At 43.0% G+C, this 15162-nt stretch overlaps 1 protein-coding gene and 1 pseudogene across 2 annotated transcripts in view; both read right to left on the bottom strand.

Moving 5' to 3' along the window:
• Positions 1-2478: 2478 nt before the first annotated feature.
• Positions 2479-15162, bottom strand: part of DNAAF4 (dynein axonemal assembly factor 4) — a 51117-nt gene continuing 38433 nt past the window's right edge. For both annotated transcript variants that reach the window (XM_006163288.3, XM_014582019.2), the window contains exons 7-9: positions 10587-10740; positions 5512-5617; positions 2479-2967 (exon numbers count right to left, since the gene is read on the bottom strand). In XM_006163288.3, coding sequence (XP_006163350.1) covers positions 2858-2967; positions 5512-5617; positions 10587-10740 — 370 coding nt within the window. In that variant the 3' untranslated portion in view covers positions 2479-2857. The remainder of the gene's footprint in view (positions 2968-5511; positions 5618-10586; positions 10741-15162) is intronic.
• LOC102484863 (prostaglandin reductase 1 pseudogene) lies at positions 13965-14970 on the bottom strand (annotated as a pseudogene).

Below are 15162 nucleotides of genomic sequence, written 5' to 3'. Positions count from 1 at the left end.
CCCCCCCTTTTTTTTTTTGAGAGGTTTTTGCTATAGGGCCAGTGCACTCACCAGAAATCACCCCCCCAGGGGGATGGCCACACAGCAATCCATTCTCCTACATCCTCCTTTTGGGATCTTGGGCACACACACACGCCCAGCATGAGTTTAAGCCACCAGGTCCAGGACTTGAACCATGGTTGACTATAGGGAAGTCCAGCGACATAGCCATTATGCCAACTGCCAGTCCCTGGACCCAATCTTTTATTTCCTGACTGAGATAGTAACAGAGGCCCAAGGAAAGATCAAGTTGGTTTTGAATGTCAAACCACTATTTTTCTACAAGAAGCCCATTTTATCAAAAACAAAGCAAGTAAGCTAACAAGAAAAATCCAGGGTTAATTATAAAAGCAGCAATCCTGCCTCACAGAAGGTGGTAATCAAGCAGGCCGCTGCAGAAGTTAGGACAAGCTGCTGTACAGAAGCCCAAATTCCAAGATTGCTGAATACAATGCTGCACACACTCAGAAAGGAAGTGCATTTTACTGTCTTTACAGATGTAGTTAGGGTGAAGACATCAAGGCACAGTCCTCTTGGATTAGAGTGGGCCCTAAATCTAATGAATAGTGTCCTTACAGGTGACAGAAAAGAATGCAAGGTCATGGAAAGATGGAAGCAGAGATCGGAATTGTGCTGCCACCATCAAGGGAAGCTGGAGCTGCCAGAAACTGGAAGAGATAAGAAAGGATTCTTCTCAGGATTCTTCCCTAGAGCCTTCTGGGGAGGTATGTCCCTGGCAACCCTTCGATTTTGACTTCTGGCCACTAGAACCAGGAGAGAATAAATTTTTATCTTCTTCTTTTTTCTTTTTGCCTGCAGGCATAAATGCACTTGTTGGAGCGAGACAGTGAGAGAGAGAGAAAGTGAGAAAGTACACTCTATGAGAAAGTACCGTTTGATAATTCACTCAGATTGTGGTATTTGATGATCAAATACTGTCAAAACCCAACCGAGAACTAGAAGCTGTACTGTTGTTTGTTCTTCCTTCCTTCCTTCCTTTTTTTTTTTAAAGAGAGGTTTCTGCTATAGGGTGCATGTGCTCACTGGAGAGACAGATGTACCCAGCATGATATTTTTTCTTTCCTTTTTTTTGGGGGGGGAGAGGTTTTTGCTATAGGGCACATGTGCTCGCCAGAAAGAGAGAGACAGAGAGATAGAAAGCGAGAAATCACCTCCCCAGGGGAGATGGCTACGCCGTAATCCCTTCTCCTCCATTCTCCTCTCGGGGTCTTGGGCACGCACGCACACGCGCCCAGCATTAATTTAAGCCACCGAGTCCAGGACTCAAACTGCGGTCGACTACGTGGGAATCCAGCAACATAGCCATTACGCTAACTGCTGGCCCCGTCAGCTAGGTTTTTCTGCAATGAGTTACCCCAGTGTTTTCAGTGTACAGTGTTAAACTAAACTATATTGATCATATGCTAACTGCTGGTCCCAACCCAGTGTGATTTTCAAGTCACCAGGTCCAGGACTCAAACTGCGGTCAGCCATGTGGGAGGCTGCAATGTAACCGCTATACCATCTGCTGGCCCAGTACTATTGTTCTTAATACTTACATACTAACGGGGTTACAACACAAATGATGGTACAACCAATACCTATACCATAACAGTTCACATCTTTTAACATCTCGCCCTTTGCAGTTTCTCCACCCGCTCACCCAGCCCAAGTATACAGGAAAGCACTAGACAACAGTCTCACTAGAAAACTTAATTCTGTCAGATACTGTTATGAAATATGATTAATGTTTTGGGTAATACTACCTATAACTAACATTGAAGATAAGATTTTCCAAACAGTTTTTAAAGAATTAATTTATTTAACTTTATTTATTTATTCATTTAAATTTGACCAGAGAGGGACAGTGAGAGAGAGAGAAAATGAGACAGCAAGCCACCAGGCCTGGAACTCAAGCCATGTTGGTCATGTGAGAGTCCAGTGCCCTTAACCACCATGCCACCTGCCAGCCCGTGATTTTTGTTTTTTAATTTGCTATAGGGTACATGTGCTAACCAGAGACAGAGAAGGACAGAGAGAGGGAGAAGGAATCTGAAAAGTACGCAGGAAGGGGTATGGCCATGCTGCAATCCCTTCTTCTCCATTCTCCTCATGAGATTTTGGGGTACTCAGACACACACACCGGGCATGTCTCCCAAGCTACCGAGTCTGGGAATCAAACCACTGGGTCTAAGACTCAAACAACACAATTGAGCCATTTAGAATCCAGCCACCATATTACCAGCTGGTCCTCCAAACAGTTGTTTTATTAGGCTGAAGTAAACAGCCTAAACAAACAGCTGGGAAGGAAGCATTAGAGACAAAACAAGATTCTGTGCATATGGAAACAAACCGAAAATCCTAACATTACTTATACCACAGTCAACCATTCAGACAAACAGTATATTTAATTAAACAAAATATTTCATAAATACAATACTTTATTTTAAAATTCTACCTCGTTAAAAAATTAGTGAGTATCCTGGCAACCATACCAACAGATATTTTCTTACAAGGGCAAATATAATTCATTCAAATATATACGTGTGTGTGTGTGTGTGTGTGTGTGTGTATACGCAACTACATAACGTACTAGTATGCAGAAGTAAAGAATTAAAATAGATTCTGCTTACTTTGATTGGCTTATTCAGAAAGATTCAAGTCAAACATTTCATTTTCTAGACTTATGACATTTTGCTCTCTATGGAAAGTGAGTCCGCACAAATGGCCATAAGATGTACAAGATCCCCAACGCCTTTGGTTGTTTTTGAAAAACTTAGACCAACAATTGTACAATACCTAGTTGCTTCTACAGTCATTAAGAGTCTAGTTCCGTTCCTTGAATTACATTCCGAATCTTCTCAGCATCATTTTGTATAATTTTGTTGGCCGGATCAATCTTGAGCGCTGCTTCATAATCCTGTAGACCTGTTTTTACATAGCAAGGATGGTTGATAAAATAAATACTTCATGAATACCTGTCTTACCTAGACAATATTTTCTAAATATAAAAATAACCATTAAGAACATGTTTCGGGACCAGCAGTTAGCGTAATGGCTATGTCTCTGGACTCCCATGTGGTCGACCGAGGTTCGAGTCCCGCTTTCTGCCTCTCTGTCTCTCTCTGTCTGTCTGGCGAGCGCATGTGCCCTATAGCAAAAACCTCTTCAAAAAAAAAAAAACCATGTTTCAGGACAAGGAACAAGTTTTTAGTCAGAATCTCATCTTCACACACATGATAGTAACTGAGACTGCAGAAATATTTCAGTGATTTAGGGAATAATTATGATTTCATTCATGATTCATTAAGAAACAGTTTTAAGTTCAAGCTCAAATAGGCTAGCAGCTTAAATTCACTACAACATGAACAGACTCAATAAAACATAAACAGACGCTGGAGACTGAATGGTAAAACACATGCTCTGTAAGGCTGACCCACAGGGGAAGGTTCTAGGCTCACATAGGGCACGTGAAGGCCCATGATCCAGACTGAGCACACTAGGCATATGTATGCCCCTGAGCTGGGACTGGCTGAAGGGAGCAGTGGAGAGCAGCATCAAGACTACTGGGGATGGGACCGGCAGGTGGCATGGTGGTGAAGGCACTGGACACTTCCACATGGCTGACCATGGTCCAAGTCCTGGACCTGGTGGCTTGCTTTTTCACTTTCCCTCCCTCTCTCTGGCTGATCAAGTTGGAAAATAATAATAATAAATAAAGTTAAATAAAAAAAATAATTCTTTAAAAAAGACTATTGGGGGTGACTGTTTCTCTGTCTCTCTTTCATGGAAATATGCAAACTGTGAATACAAAGAGAAAAGCATTATGGACTCTGGTTTTTTTTGTTTGTTTAGAGTTTTTTCCCCTTAAGGCGTGTGTGCTCACTGGGGAGAGAAAGACAGAAACAATGAGATGGAACACAAGAAATCGCTCCCTAGGGGGACTGGCCATAGCACAATCCCTTCTCTTCTATTCTCCTCCCGGGATCTTGGGCACACATGCACATATGCCTGGTGTGATTTTCAAGCCAGTGGGTCCAGGATTGAAACTGCAATTGGCCACATGACAATCTAGTGACACAACCACTACACCATCTGCTGGTCCTGTGGACTCCTGGTTAAAAACATGTTAAGTTGCCCTAGTTATGTGAAGCCAGGTTTGGTTCCTGGCCCAGTCTGGAGAGGCCAGGTGCAGCGGTGTATGTGCATGTGGCTCTGGCTAACTGGGAGGCTGGAGCAGTATTATTGAGCATGGTGAGACCTTCCCCAAAATACCTCTCTCACACTCTCTCCCACACTTGCTTAAGAAAAAAAGGGGTGATGGGCCAGCAGGTAGTGTAGTTGAAAAGCTGGACTCCCACATGGCCGACCACAGTTCAAGTCCCAGGCCTGGTGGCTTGAAAATCAGTAGGCTTATGTGTGCCTATGCCCAAAATCCCAGGAGAAGAACGGAGGAGAAGGGACTTCAGTGTGGCCATCCCTCCTTGGGGCTGATTTCTCACTTTCCCTCTCTCTGTTTCTTTTTGGTGAGTGCACACACTCTATGGCAAAAACCTAAAAGAAAAAAAGAAAAAAAGTAACTGAACCTCAATCTTTCCTAAAAAGCAGTAGAAACTTACAGAGAAAGGAAACCTGTTAAAGCCCTAAGTGCTATGATTTGCCATACCACGTCAGGCAAATCACATAAACCTCCACTTTTTTTTTTTAATTGCCAGAGAAGTTGTGTGTTTGCTATAGTGAGTGAGTGAGTGAGTGAATGAGAGAGAGAGAGAGAGAGAGAGAGAGAGAAGATACCGCCTGGTGGGGTGAGGTCACATCACAATCCCCTCTGCCCTCCATACTGTCGGGATTTAGGGCATACCCACCACATGTCCTGATGTGTGTTTAAGCTGGGGCTGAATGATAGACTGTATAGTCTCATGAATACAAGCAATGTTCATACTAGTGCAAAATCAGTCATTTCTATGTGTGTATGTATGTATGGTACAATCAAAGCAACTCATCTGAAAATTTACATTACATCTCAAATGACTCATTTACGTCCTCTATCACACATCTTTCTGTAGAAAAGTCATCTGATAATACAGCATTTTCCTTGACCAAAACCAGTTGTTCGTATCTTGCTCTAACTCTCTTCTACAATTAATCTTTTATTTTTAATAACTATTTATTTAATTTTATTTATTCATTAATCTATTTTAATTTAACCAGAGAGTGACACGGAGAGAAAGAGAGGAAAAGTAAGAAAGCAAGCCACCAGGTCTGGGACTCAAACCATGGTCAACCATGTGGGAGTATCCAGGGCTTTACCATACCACCTGTTGGTCCCTACAATTAATCTTTTACATATAATTCCAAAATCATTTTTTATTTTGTCAGCTATTTAGCAAAGAATTAATGCTAAAATTATAAAATAATGGGAGTCTTACAGAGTATAACTTCCAACTTAAAACATATCTGTCAATTTCTTACCTTCTACATATAATTCCAGTTGACAGAAAGCTGTTCCACGCCGTACATGTGCCTTCATTCTTGCATTAGCATTGTCTGCCACAGGTGGTGTTAATAATTCCAGTGCCTTACAAAATATACATATATAATTAATAAGAAAAAACATTACTTCCTCATTTTTATTTATTTAAAAAATTACTTATTTAATTTTATTTATTATTATTATATTTAAATTTGATGTAGGGCTTGTGTGCTCACCAGAGAGAGACTGAGAGTAAGAGAGAGAAAGAGAGAAAGTACCCACCAGGTCTGGGACTCAAACTACTGTCAGCCATGTGGGAATATAGCACCTTAACCACCACACCACTTGCTGGTCCAATTTTCTCATTTAAAGGTGAGTAAAAAACAGGAAAAATTCGGGACCAGCAGTCGGTGTAATGGCTATGTCACTGGACTCGCATGTAGTCAACCGTGGTTTGAGTCCCAGACCCGATGGCTTAAACTCATGCCAGGTGCATGTGTGTGTGATCCTGAGAGGAGAATGGAGGAGAAAGGATTCCGGCATGGCCATCCTCCCTGCGGGGTGATTTCTCGCTTTCTGTCTCTCTATCTCTGTCTGTCTTTCTGGCGAGCGCACGCGCCCTATAGCAAAAACCTCTAAAAACACACACACACAGAGTAAAAATTCTAACTTTAAGACAAGTCTTGACGTCAGTCAATGGTGTGGCAGTTACGTCACTGGACTCCCACATTGCTGACACACAGTTAGAATCCTGGACTTGGTGACTTGAAACTCATGCTGGGCACATGTGCATGCATGCCCACAATCCCAGGAGGAGAACTGAAAAGGGATCATGGAGTGGCTGATTTCTCATTTTCCCTCTCATTGTCTCTGTCTGTTTCTCTCTCTCCCTGGCAAAAATCTCTCAAAAGAAAAAAAAAAAAAAAAAACAAGTCTTAAGCTCTCACCCACCAAAATTTTTGGCATAGCTGGTATGAGAATTCATCAAATGCATGTATTTAGGTTGAACAACTTAAAGAATTGCTTAGCTATTCCTACTATGGCATTCATCTCTTCTACTCCATCTAAAGTTATGGTTTAGCTAGTCATTTCAAATCTCTATAGCTTTCTCTTTACTAACAGGAAAAATTAAATAGCATTTGTAGGGGACCAGCAGTTAGCGTAATGGCTATGTCGCTGGACTCCCATGTAGTCGACCGCAGTTCACGTCCCAGACCCAGTGGCTTAAACTCATGCCGGGCGCATGTGCATGCGTGCCCAAGATCCCAAGAGGAGAATGGAGGAGAAGGGATTGTGGCATGACCATCCCCCCTGGGGGGTGATTTCTCACTTTCTGTCTCTCTGTCTGGTGAGCGCATGCACCCTATAGCAAAAACCTCTCAAAAATAAATAAATAAATAAATAAATAAATAGCATTTGCAGTCTTTCCTATCCAGATTGGATAATTTAGGCAGTCAGTTAATCTGTTTGTTTATTTTTTTATTTTAGGTTTTTGCCATAGGGTGCATGTGCTCACCGGAGAGAGACAGAAAGAGGAAAGAGGGAAAGTGAGAAATCACGCTCCCCACCCATGGGGGGAAGGCCATGCCACAACTCCTTTTCCTCCATTCCCCTCTCAGGACTTTCCAGGTATGCACGCACATATACCCACTGTGATTTCTCTCTCTCTCTTTTAAGGTTTGTGCCTGGGGCCAAATAGGTGGCTTGGTGGTTAAGAACGCTGAACGCCCACATGGTCGACTGCAGTTTGAGTCTGGGACTTGGCAGCTTTGCTTGCTTTCACACTTTCCTTCTCTCTCTCTTTCTCACTCTGTCACTCTCTGGCAAGGAAGGAAGAAAGGAAGAAAGGAAGAAAGGAAGGAGGAAAGAAAGAAACATGGAAAGGAGGAGAGGAGAGGAGAGGAGAGGAGAGGAGAGGAGAAAGAAAAGAGAAAAGGAAGGAAGGAAGGAAGGAAGGAAGGAAGGAAGGAAGGAAGGAAGGAAGGAAGAGAGGGAGGAAGGAAGGGAGGGAGGGAGGAAGGAAAGAAAGAAAGAAGGAAGGAAAGAAAGAAGGAAAGATAGAAAGAAGGAAGGAAGGAAAGAGAAAGAAGGAAAGAAAGCTAGTTCAATAAAGTAATTTTGAGAAAAATGTTTTTTCCATAGGGTATGTTGCTCCCCAAAGAGAGACAGTAAGGCGGAAAGTAAGAAATCACCTCTCTAGGGGATGGCAATGCCTCAATCCCTTCGCCTCCATTCTCCTCCTGAGATTTTGAGCATGCACATACACACGATGGTCTGAGTTTCAAGTTGCCAGGTTCAGGACTCGAACTGCAGTAAGTCATGTAGGAGTCCAATGCCTTGACCACCACATCACTTTCTGGCCCCTAGTTTGTTTATTTATTCAATGAATATTTATTTGTGCATAAAACATGCTAGTGAAAGGAACTCTAGATCATAAAACTATTATGAGAGGATCAGCCTCATAACCTAGTGGTTAAAAGAGCTAGCTAGACTTTAGACCAGCAGCTAGAGTAATGGCTACGTCGCTGGACTCCCATGTAGTCGATGGCGGTTCAAGTCCCAGATCTGGTGGTTTAAACTCACGCTGGGTGCATGTGTGTGCATGCCCAAGATCCCGAGAGAAAAATGGAGGAGAAAGGATTGTGGCATGGTCATCCCCCCGGGGGGTTATTTCTCACTTTCTGTCTCTCTGTCTGTCTGGCGAGCGCACATGCCCTATAACAAAAACCTCTCCAAAAAAAATTAAAAAAAAAAAAAAAGAGCTAGACTCTACATGGCTAACTGTAGTACGAATCTCTATTCTGATGGCTTGAAAAATGCCAGGCACATGTGTGTGCCTCAAATCCTTACAGCATGGAGAAATGGAGGAAAATGGGTCGTGACATAATCATGCCCCACTGGAAGGTGCTTTTCCTTCTTCCTTTCTCTGTCTCTCTCTGGTGAAAGCATGTACCCTCTGACAAAAATTTTTTAAAAAGAGAGTTACCCTGGGACTAGCAGTTAGCGTAATGGCTATGTTGCTGGACTCCCATGTAGTCAACCACAGTTTGAATCCTGGACCCGGTGGCTTAAATTCATGCCGGGTGCATGTGCATGCGTGCCCAAGATCCCGGGAGGGGAATGGAGAAGGGACTGTGACATGGCCATCCTCCCTGGGGATGATTCATCACTCTCTGTCTCTCTGTTTCTGTCTGTCTGGCAAGCTCACATGCCCTATAGCAAAAACCTCTCCAAGAAAAAAAAAAAAGAACAGAATATAGAAAGTTTACCCTGGGGACCATCAGGAGGCATGGTGGTTAAGGTTCTACTCCCCACATAGCTGATCCAGGTCTAGTGGCTTAAAAACCCCACTGGGGACATGTGTATGCATACTCCAGGAGAATGGAAAAGGGACTGAGGGACTGAGGTGTTGCTATCCCTCCTGTGGGGGTGATTTATCACTTTTCCTCTCACCGTTTCTCTCTGTTTCTCTCTGGCACTGTCTCTCTCTGGCAAGTGCACACGCCTCATGGCAAAACCTTAAAATATAGAAACCAGCAGATGGCGTAATGGTTACATCTCTGGACTCATATGGCTGACCACTGCTTGAGTCCTGAACCCAGAGGCTTGAAACTCATGCTGGGTGTGTGTACAGGTGTGTGTGCCCAAAATCCTGAGAAGAGGATGGAGGAAAAGGGACTGTCACATGGCCAACCCCCCTGGAGAGTGATTTTTCCCTTTTTGTCTCTCTGTTTCTCTGGCGAGTGCCCATGCCCTATAACAAAAATCTCTCTAAAAAAAGAGAGATTTTTGCTATAGGGTATGTGCATTTGCTTGAGAGACAGAAAGAGTCAGAGACAGAAAATGAGAAATTATCCCCTGGGGGGGATGGCCACGCTGCCATCCCTTCTCATCTATTCTCCTCCAGGGATTTTGGGCACGTACACTCATGTACCTGGCATGAGTTTTTGTTTGTTTGTTTTGAGAAGTTTTTGCTATAGGGCATGTGCATTCACCAGAAAGACAGGGAGAGACAGAGACAGAAAACGAGAAATCACCCCCCAAGGGGGATGGCCATGCCACAGTCCCTTCTCCTCCATTCTCCTCTCAGGATCTTGGACATGCACGCACACACGTGCCCGGCATTAGTTTAAACCACATCCAGGACTCAAACCACAGTTGACTACATGGGAGTCCAGTGACATAGTCATTACACCAACTGCTGGTCCCCCAGTGTGAGTTTAAGCCATCAGGTCTAGGACTCAAACTGCAGCTGACTATGTGGGAGTCCAATGACATAGTCATTATGCCACTGCTGCTCCATCTGATGGAGCTATCCTTTTACTGTGCAAATGGTAGAGATAAGAAAATACTGTTTTCTTCTTTCTATCTTGCATTAAATCTATAAAATTTTTCATTAAGAAAATGGGTGAGGCCAAGGTAAGGTGCCCTAGACACTACAGTTCACAAACTGAGGCCACATAAATAAGTGGTGTAGGTTCCATTCCTGGCCCACCTAAATAGCTGGGCATGGTGGAACATGCCTGTCATTCCGCAACTTAGGAGGATGAGGCAGGAGGATCAAGACATAGCAAGACTACCTAAAAAAAAAAAAAAATAACAAGAAAAAAAAAATGAAGAAACTACACACACACACACTCTTAAAATCTTTGTATCTCAGACCTCAGGTGGCATAATGGCTGCATTGCTGGACTCTCACGTAGTCCATCACAATTAGAGTGTCGGACCTAGTGGTTTAAAACTCACACCAAGCACGTGAGTGTGCGTGCTCAAGACCCCAAGAGGATAATAGAGGAGAAGGGATTGTGGCGTGGCCATCCCCCCAGGAGGTGAGTTCTCACTTCTCCATCCCAGGAGGTGAGTCTCTCTGTTTCCATCCCTCCAGTGAGCGCATGTGCCCTATAGCAAAATCACTCTCTAAAAAAACAAAACACCTCATATCTCAATCATTTAGCTCTAACAGAAAAAAAAAAATAGAGAGAGAGAGAGAGAGAGAGAGAGAGAATCATTTAAACTTAGAAATAGGAAGGTAACAATTTTAAAGTGCCATATATAAATAAATAGATACATATACCTTAGAAGAATCCTCAATGGCCTTGTGTAAGTTTTTTAGTTTTAGGTGGCAAGCAGCACGATTCAGGTACAATAGTGGAATCTTGTTATTCAGTTTTATGGCCAAGTTGTATGCATTAATGGCAGCCAAATAGTTTTCTGTTGCAAACAATTTGCTGAGATAAAACAGAAAAGAAAAACAATATACCACTACAACAGAATCACAGAAATAATATCGAATGACACTTGACAGAGGGGAGTGAGGCCTTTGGCATTTCCTGTAGGGTGGGCTGTAGGCTGCCCTGAGGCTATCTCTTCTCCACATCCACTGGCATGTAATTTGAATAGGCATGAGCTCACTGCTACTTCCAAGGTAGCCAGCAGTGGTTTAAGCCAGTAGGCACATCTCTGTCCTCCTTGCTATGGTGATTTACTCAGAGGTGGGACTATGACCCCAAATGATCTGTTTAGAATTAAGCCTCTGACTCTGGTCTCCAAGTTAGAGCATGAAAAGTTGAGAAAACTTCTTCCTCCGCTGGATATGTATGAAGAAAGTACACAGCACAAATGGCGGATGATCATTTTCACACCCAGGGAGGAGATAGCATTAGAATAAAGCAGATACTATGGAAGCATGAAAGGAATAAAAAGTAGATAAAAAGTGAGTTTTTTTGCGGTACAGGTAAGCTACTGGATCATACTTTACCTGAAATGCAACCGCCTCTTAGTTACATACACCAATACATTCATAAAGCTAATTAAAAAAAATTTTGGTTGGGGCCAGCAGGTGGTGTAGTAAGGTGTTGGACTCGCACGTGGCTGACCATGGTCGAATCCTGGACCTGGCAACTTGAAAGTCACACCGAGCACACGTGTTTGCGTAACCCAAGAGGAGAATGAAGGGGAAAGGACTGCAGCATGGCAGTCCCCCCAGGGACTGATTTCTCACTTTACCTCTCTCTGTCTCTCTACTGAATGCACACATCCTAAAGCAAAAATCTCTTGGAAAAAAATTAAAAGAAATGTACATAATTAAAGGATTTATTTAAAATGTAAAGTTTTTTTTTTTGCTTCTCACGTGTGATTCTCATTTACAAAAGTTTGAAAAATGCATACATTAAAAAAAGAAAAGAAAAAGATAAATGCATACATGGGAAAATGGAAAATACTTAGTCAGAACCAATTGGTCCAGGGTGCAGAGGTGATGTGCTACTGAGAAGAGGCTGGATCTCGCATGCAAACTGCAGTTGAATCCCTGGCCTGGTCAGCCTGAAACATGCCAGGTACATACCAAAGTGTCCAGCATCTAGCAGACTGCAGAATAGGAAGGGGATCGTGGCATGATCAGACCCTGTGGCATGTGCTCATCTCTTTCTTTCACTCATGTGCACACACTCCACCGTGAGTAAAGATAAATAAATAATATAGAATTCCATATACATCAAATCTTCATATTCATTTCTAGGCAATTATGCTTTGTATTTGACTGTTACAGAATATTAAGCATGATGACAAAAGTAGACCCATAAAGGCAGTAATTCAATTATGAGGAAAGGGTAAGGTGGCACCATGTGACATCTAACTGAAACTTAATGCCAGCTTAATAAAATTTGCACAAATAGAAAAGCTAATCCCATAGGAATAGTTTATATTTCTGAAATACATAATATTGGTTAGGATGTTTCTGACCATATGTAGCAAAATTCAACTCACCAATTCAAATTGGCTTAAGCAAGTCAAGAGATAAATTATCATGGCTGGCAGGTGGTATGGTAATTAAAGGCACTGGACTTCTACATTGCTGACCACAGTTCAAGCCCTGGACCTGGTGACTTGTTTTCTCACTTTCTCACTTTCCATCTCTCTCTCTCTCTCTCTGATTGAACTGGAAAATCATAATAGTAAATAATGTTAAATAAAATAATTCTTTAAGAAAGAAAGAATTATCTCACATTGAAAAAGTCCAGAGGGGGGCCAGCCAAGTGGCATGGTGGTTAAGGTAGCTGGAACTCACAGAGCCAACCGCATGGTTCAAGTCCCAACCTGGTGGCTTGAAAAACATACCAGGCACATGTGGCTGCATGCTCAAAATCCTGAGAGAAGAATAAAAGAGAAGGGATTGCAGCGCAGCTATCCCCTTTGGGGGATGCTTTCTCACTCTTTCTCTCTCGAGCAACCACATGCACCCTCTAGCAAACCAACAACAATAACAAAATGCCAGCGAAAAGAGGCTCCATGCCCAGTACCTACAATACAGAATCAGCAGCACAAGGATGTCATCACAGCCCCTGGTTCCCACCCTCTCTCCACACTACTACACTCAGCAGCAGCTGCATCCTTGGGCTGGTTTCCTTGTGTGTGTATCAGTTCAAGGTGCCACATTGATAATTATATCCATTAGAAGGAAAAAGGACAGTATTGTCATATATACTACCTAAGAGTAAAAACCTCAGAAACCTCATTTACATCCTTTTATGTTTCATGGACCAAGTTATCCTTAAAAAAAAAAAAAAAAAAAAATCCCACCATGGGACCAGCAGGTGGTTATTGGTTATGTTGATGGACTCCTATGTAATGACCACAGTTCGAGTCCCAGACCTGGAGGCTTAAAACTCACATAGGGTTCATGCACTTGCATGCCCAAAATCCCAAGAGTGGAATGAAGGAGAAGGAATGGCGGTGTGGCCATTCCCCCTGAGGAGTGATTTCCTGCCTTTTGTCTCTGTGTCTCTCTGGTACGCACACATGCCCTATAACAATAATCTCTTCTAGAAAAGAAAAGATCCCACTAGTTTTTCTCTTCCTCAAGTACTGTCTCTCTCTTTCTCCTCTTTGTTCCTCCATTTTAATTTTTAGTATTATATATTCCTATTTTGAAACTTTGAGACATTTGCTATAGGGAACATGTGCTCGCTGGAGAGAAAGAGACAGCGAGACAGGAAGCAAGAAATCACCTCCTAGGGGGATCGCCTCTCCACAATCTCTTCTCCTCCATTATCCTCTCAGGATTTTGCGTATGTATACACACGCATGCGTCTGGCATGAGTTTCAAGCCTCCGGATCTGAACTCCAACTGCAGTTGACCATGTGGGAGTCCAGCACCTCAAACAACATGCCATCTGCTGACCCTGGGATTTATTATTATCTATTTTTATTTTTGAGAGGTTTTTGCCATAGGGTGCATGTACTTGCTGGAGAGAGACACAGAGAGACAGAAAGAGAGAAATCACGCCCATAGGGAGATGGCCACACAGCAATCCCTCCATTTTCCTCTCAGGATTTTGGGCACACATGCACAAGAGCCCAGTGTGATTTTTTTTTTTTTTAAGATAGTTAGGCAGTATACATTTTTATTAAAAGGTGAAAACAAATCTGGTAACCATCCAAATGATCGCCAGATGCCACGTGTCATTTTTTTGTTCATGCTTTCACTATTGTTTTCCCCAAATTATCTCCTTTCAGCATTCCCATAAATGCAGCTGGCATGTTTTCAAATCCTTCAATGACATATTCTTGATACTGGATTTTACCCTCCAAGACCCATTTCAGCAAGTTCTTCAGAGCTTTTTGGCGGACCTCTCCTTGCCAGAGGGAGACGATGAACCCTTCCATGCGGAGTTGCTGATAAATGATCATCTCTGGGGGTAGGCCTGGGGGAGGAGCGTGGGTCCTGTTATATGTAGAGACAACCCCACATATAGCAATTCTTCCAAATAGCTTCATCTGGGGGATAACAACATTCGAAAACTCTCCACCTACATTATCAAAATAACAATCATAACTATTACGAGAGGCTTTTTTCAAAGTTTTCTCTAAAGGCTCTACTGTTTTGTAGTTAAAGGCAACATCAAATCCAAGCTTTTCAAGATAGACAACCTTTTCACCAGATCCTGCTTCTCCAACAACTTTGCAGACCTTGAGCTTGGCTATCTGCCCCACAACAGAGCCCACTGCTCCTGCTGCTGCACTGACAAACACCGTTTCTCCACCCTTCACACCACAGATGTCAAGTAGGCCAAAGTAGGCAGTTAGACCTGTCATGCCGACTGTCCCCAGAGCCAAAGACAGTGGTAATGTATCCGGCCACTCTGTAGGTAGCTTTTCCAGGTCTTTCCCATCAGAAATGGAATGTGTTGTCCAACCTGAAGAAGCCAGGACAACAGTCCCTGTTGGCCAGGCTGAGTTTTTACTTTCCACAACTCTGGCCACTTGTCCCATCATCGTATCATCCTCCTTCAATCTTTTGCCTGCCACTCTCATGTAAGGATCCACAGTGAGGAACAGAGCTTCAAGCAGGACCTCTCCATTTTTGAAGGGTGGGAGCTCAGTTGTCTCCAGCTCAAAGTTACTATCAGTAGGACTGCCTTCGAAGTGCTTCTTCAGGCCCAGCTCTTAGCTTTCACCATCCTGAAGCTCAAGAGTGCGCAGGTCGCACAGCCTGGAGAGGGCGGCTGTGAGTGCTCCCAGTGTGATTTTCAAGTCACCAGGTTTGAGACTCAGACTGCAGTTGACCGAGTGGGAGTCCAGAGTCATAACCAGTATGCCATCTGCTGGTCCTTCATGGTGGTTTTTTTTTTTTTTTTTTAGTGGGTTTCTCT

Source organism: Tupaia chinensis, unplaced genomic scaffold (genome assembly GCF_000334495.1).
Source record: "Tupaia chinensis unplaced genomic scaffold, TupChi_1.0 Scaffold141943_1, whole genome shotgun sequence".
Lineage (NCBI taxonomy): Eukaryota > Metazoa > Chordata > Mammalia > Scandentia > Tupaiidae > Tupaia > Tupaia belangeri.
Note: the sequence above shows the minus strand (reverse complement) of the source record. Positions and strands in the feature narration are given on the sequence as shown.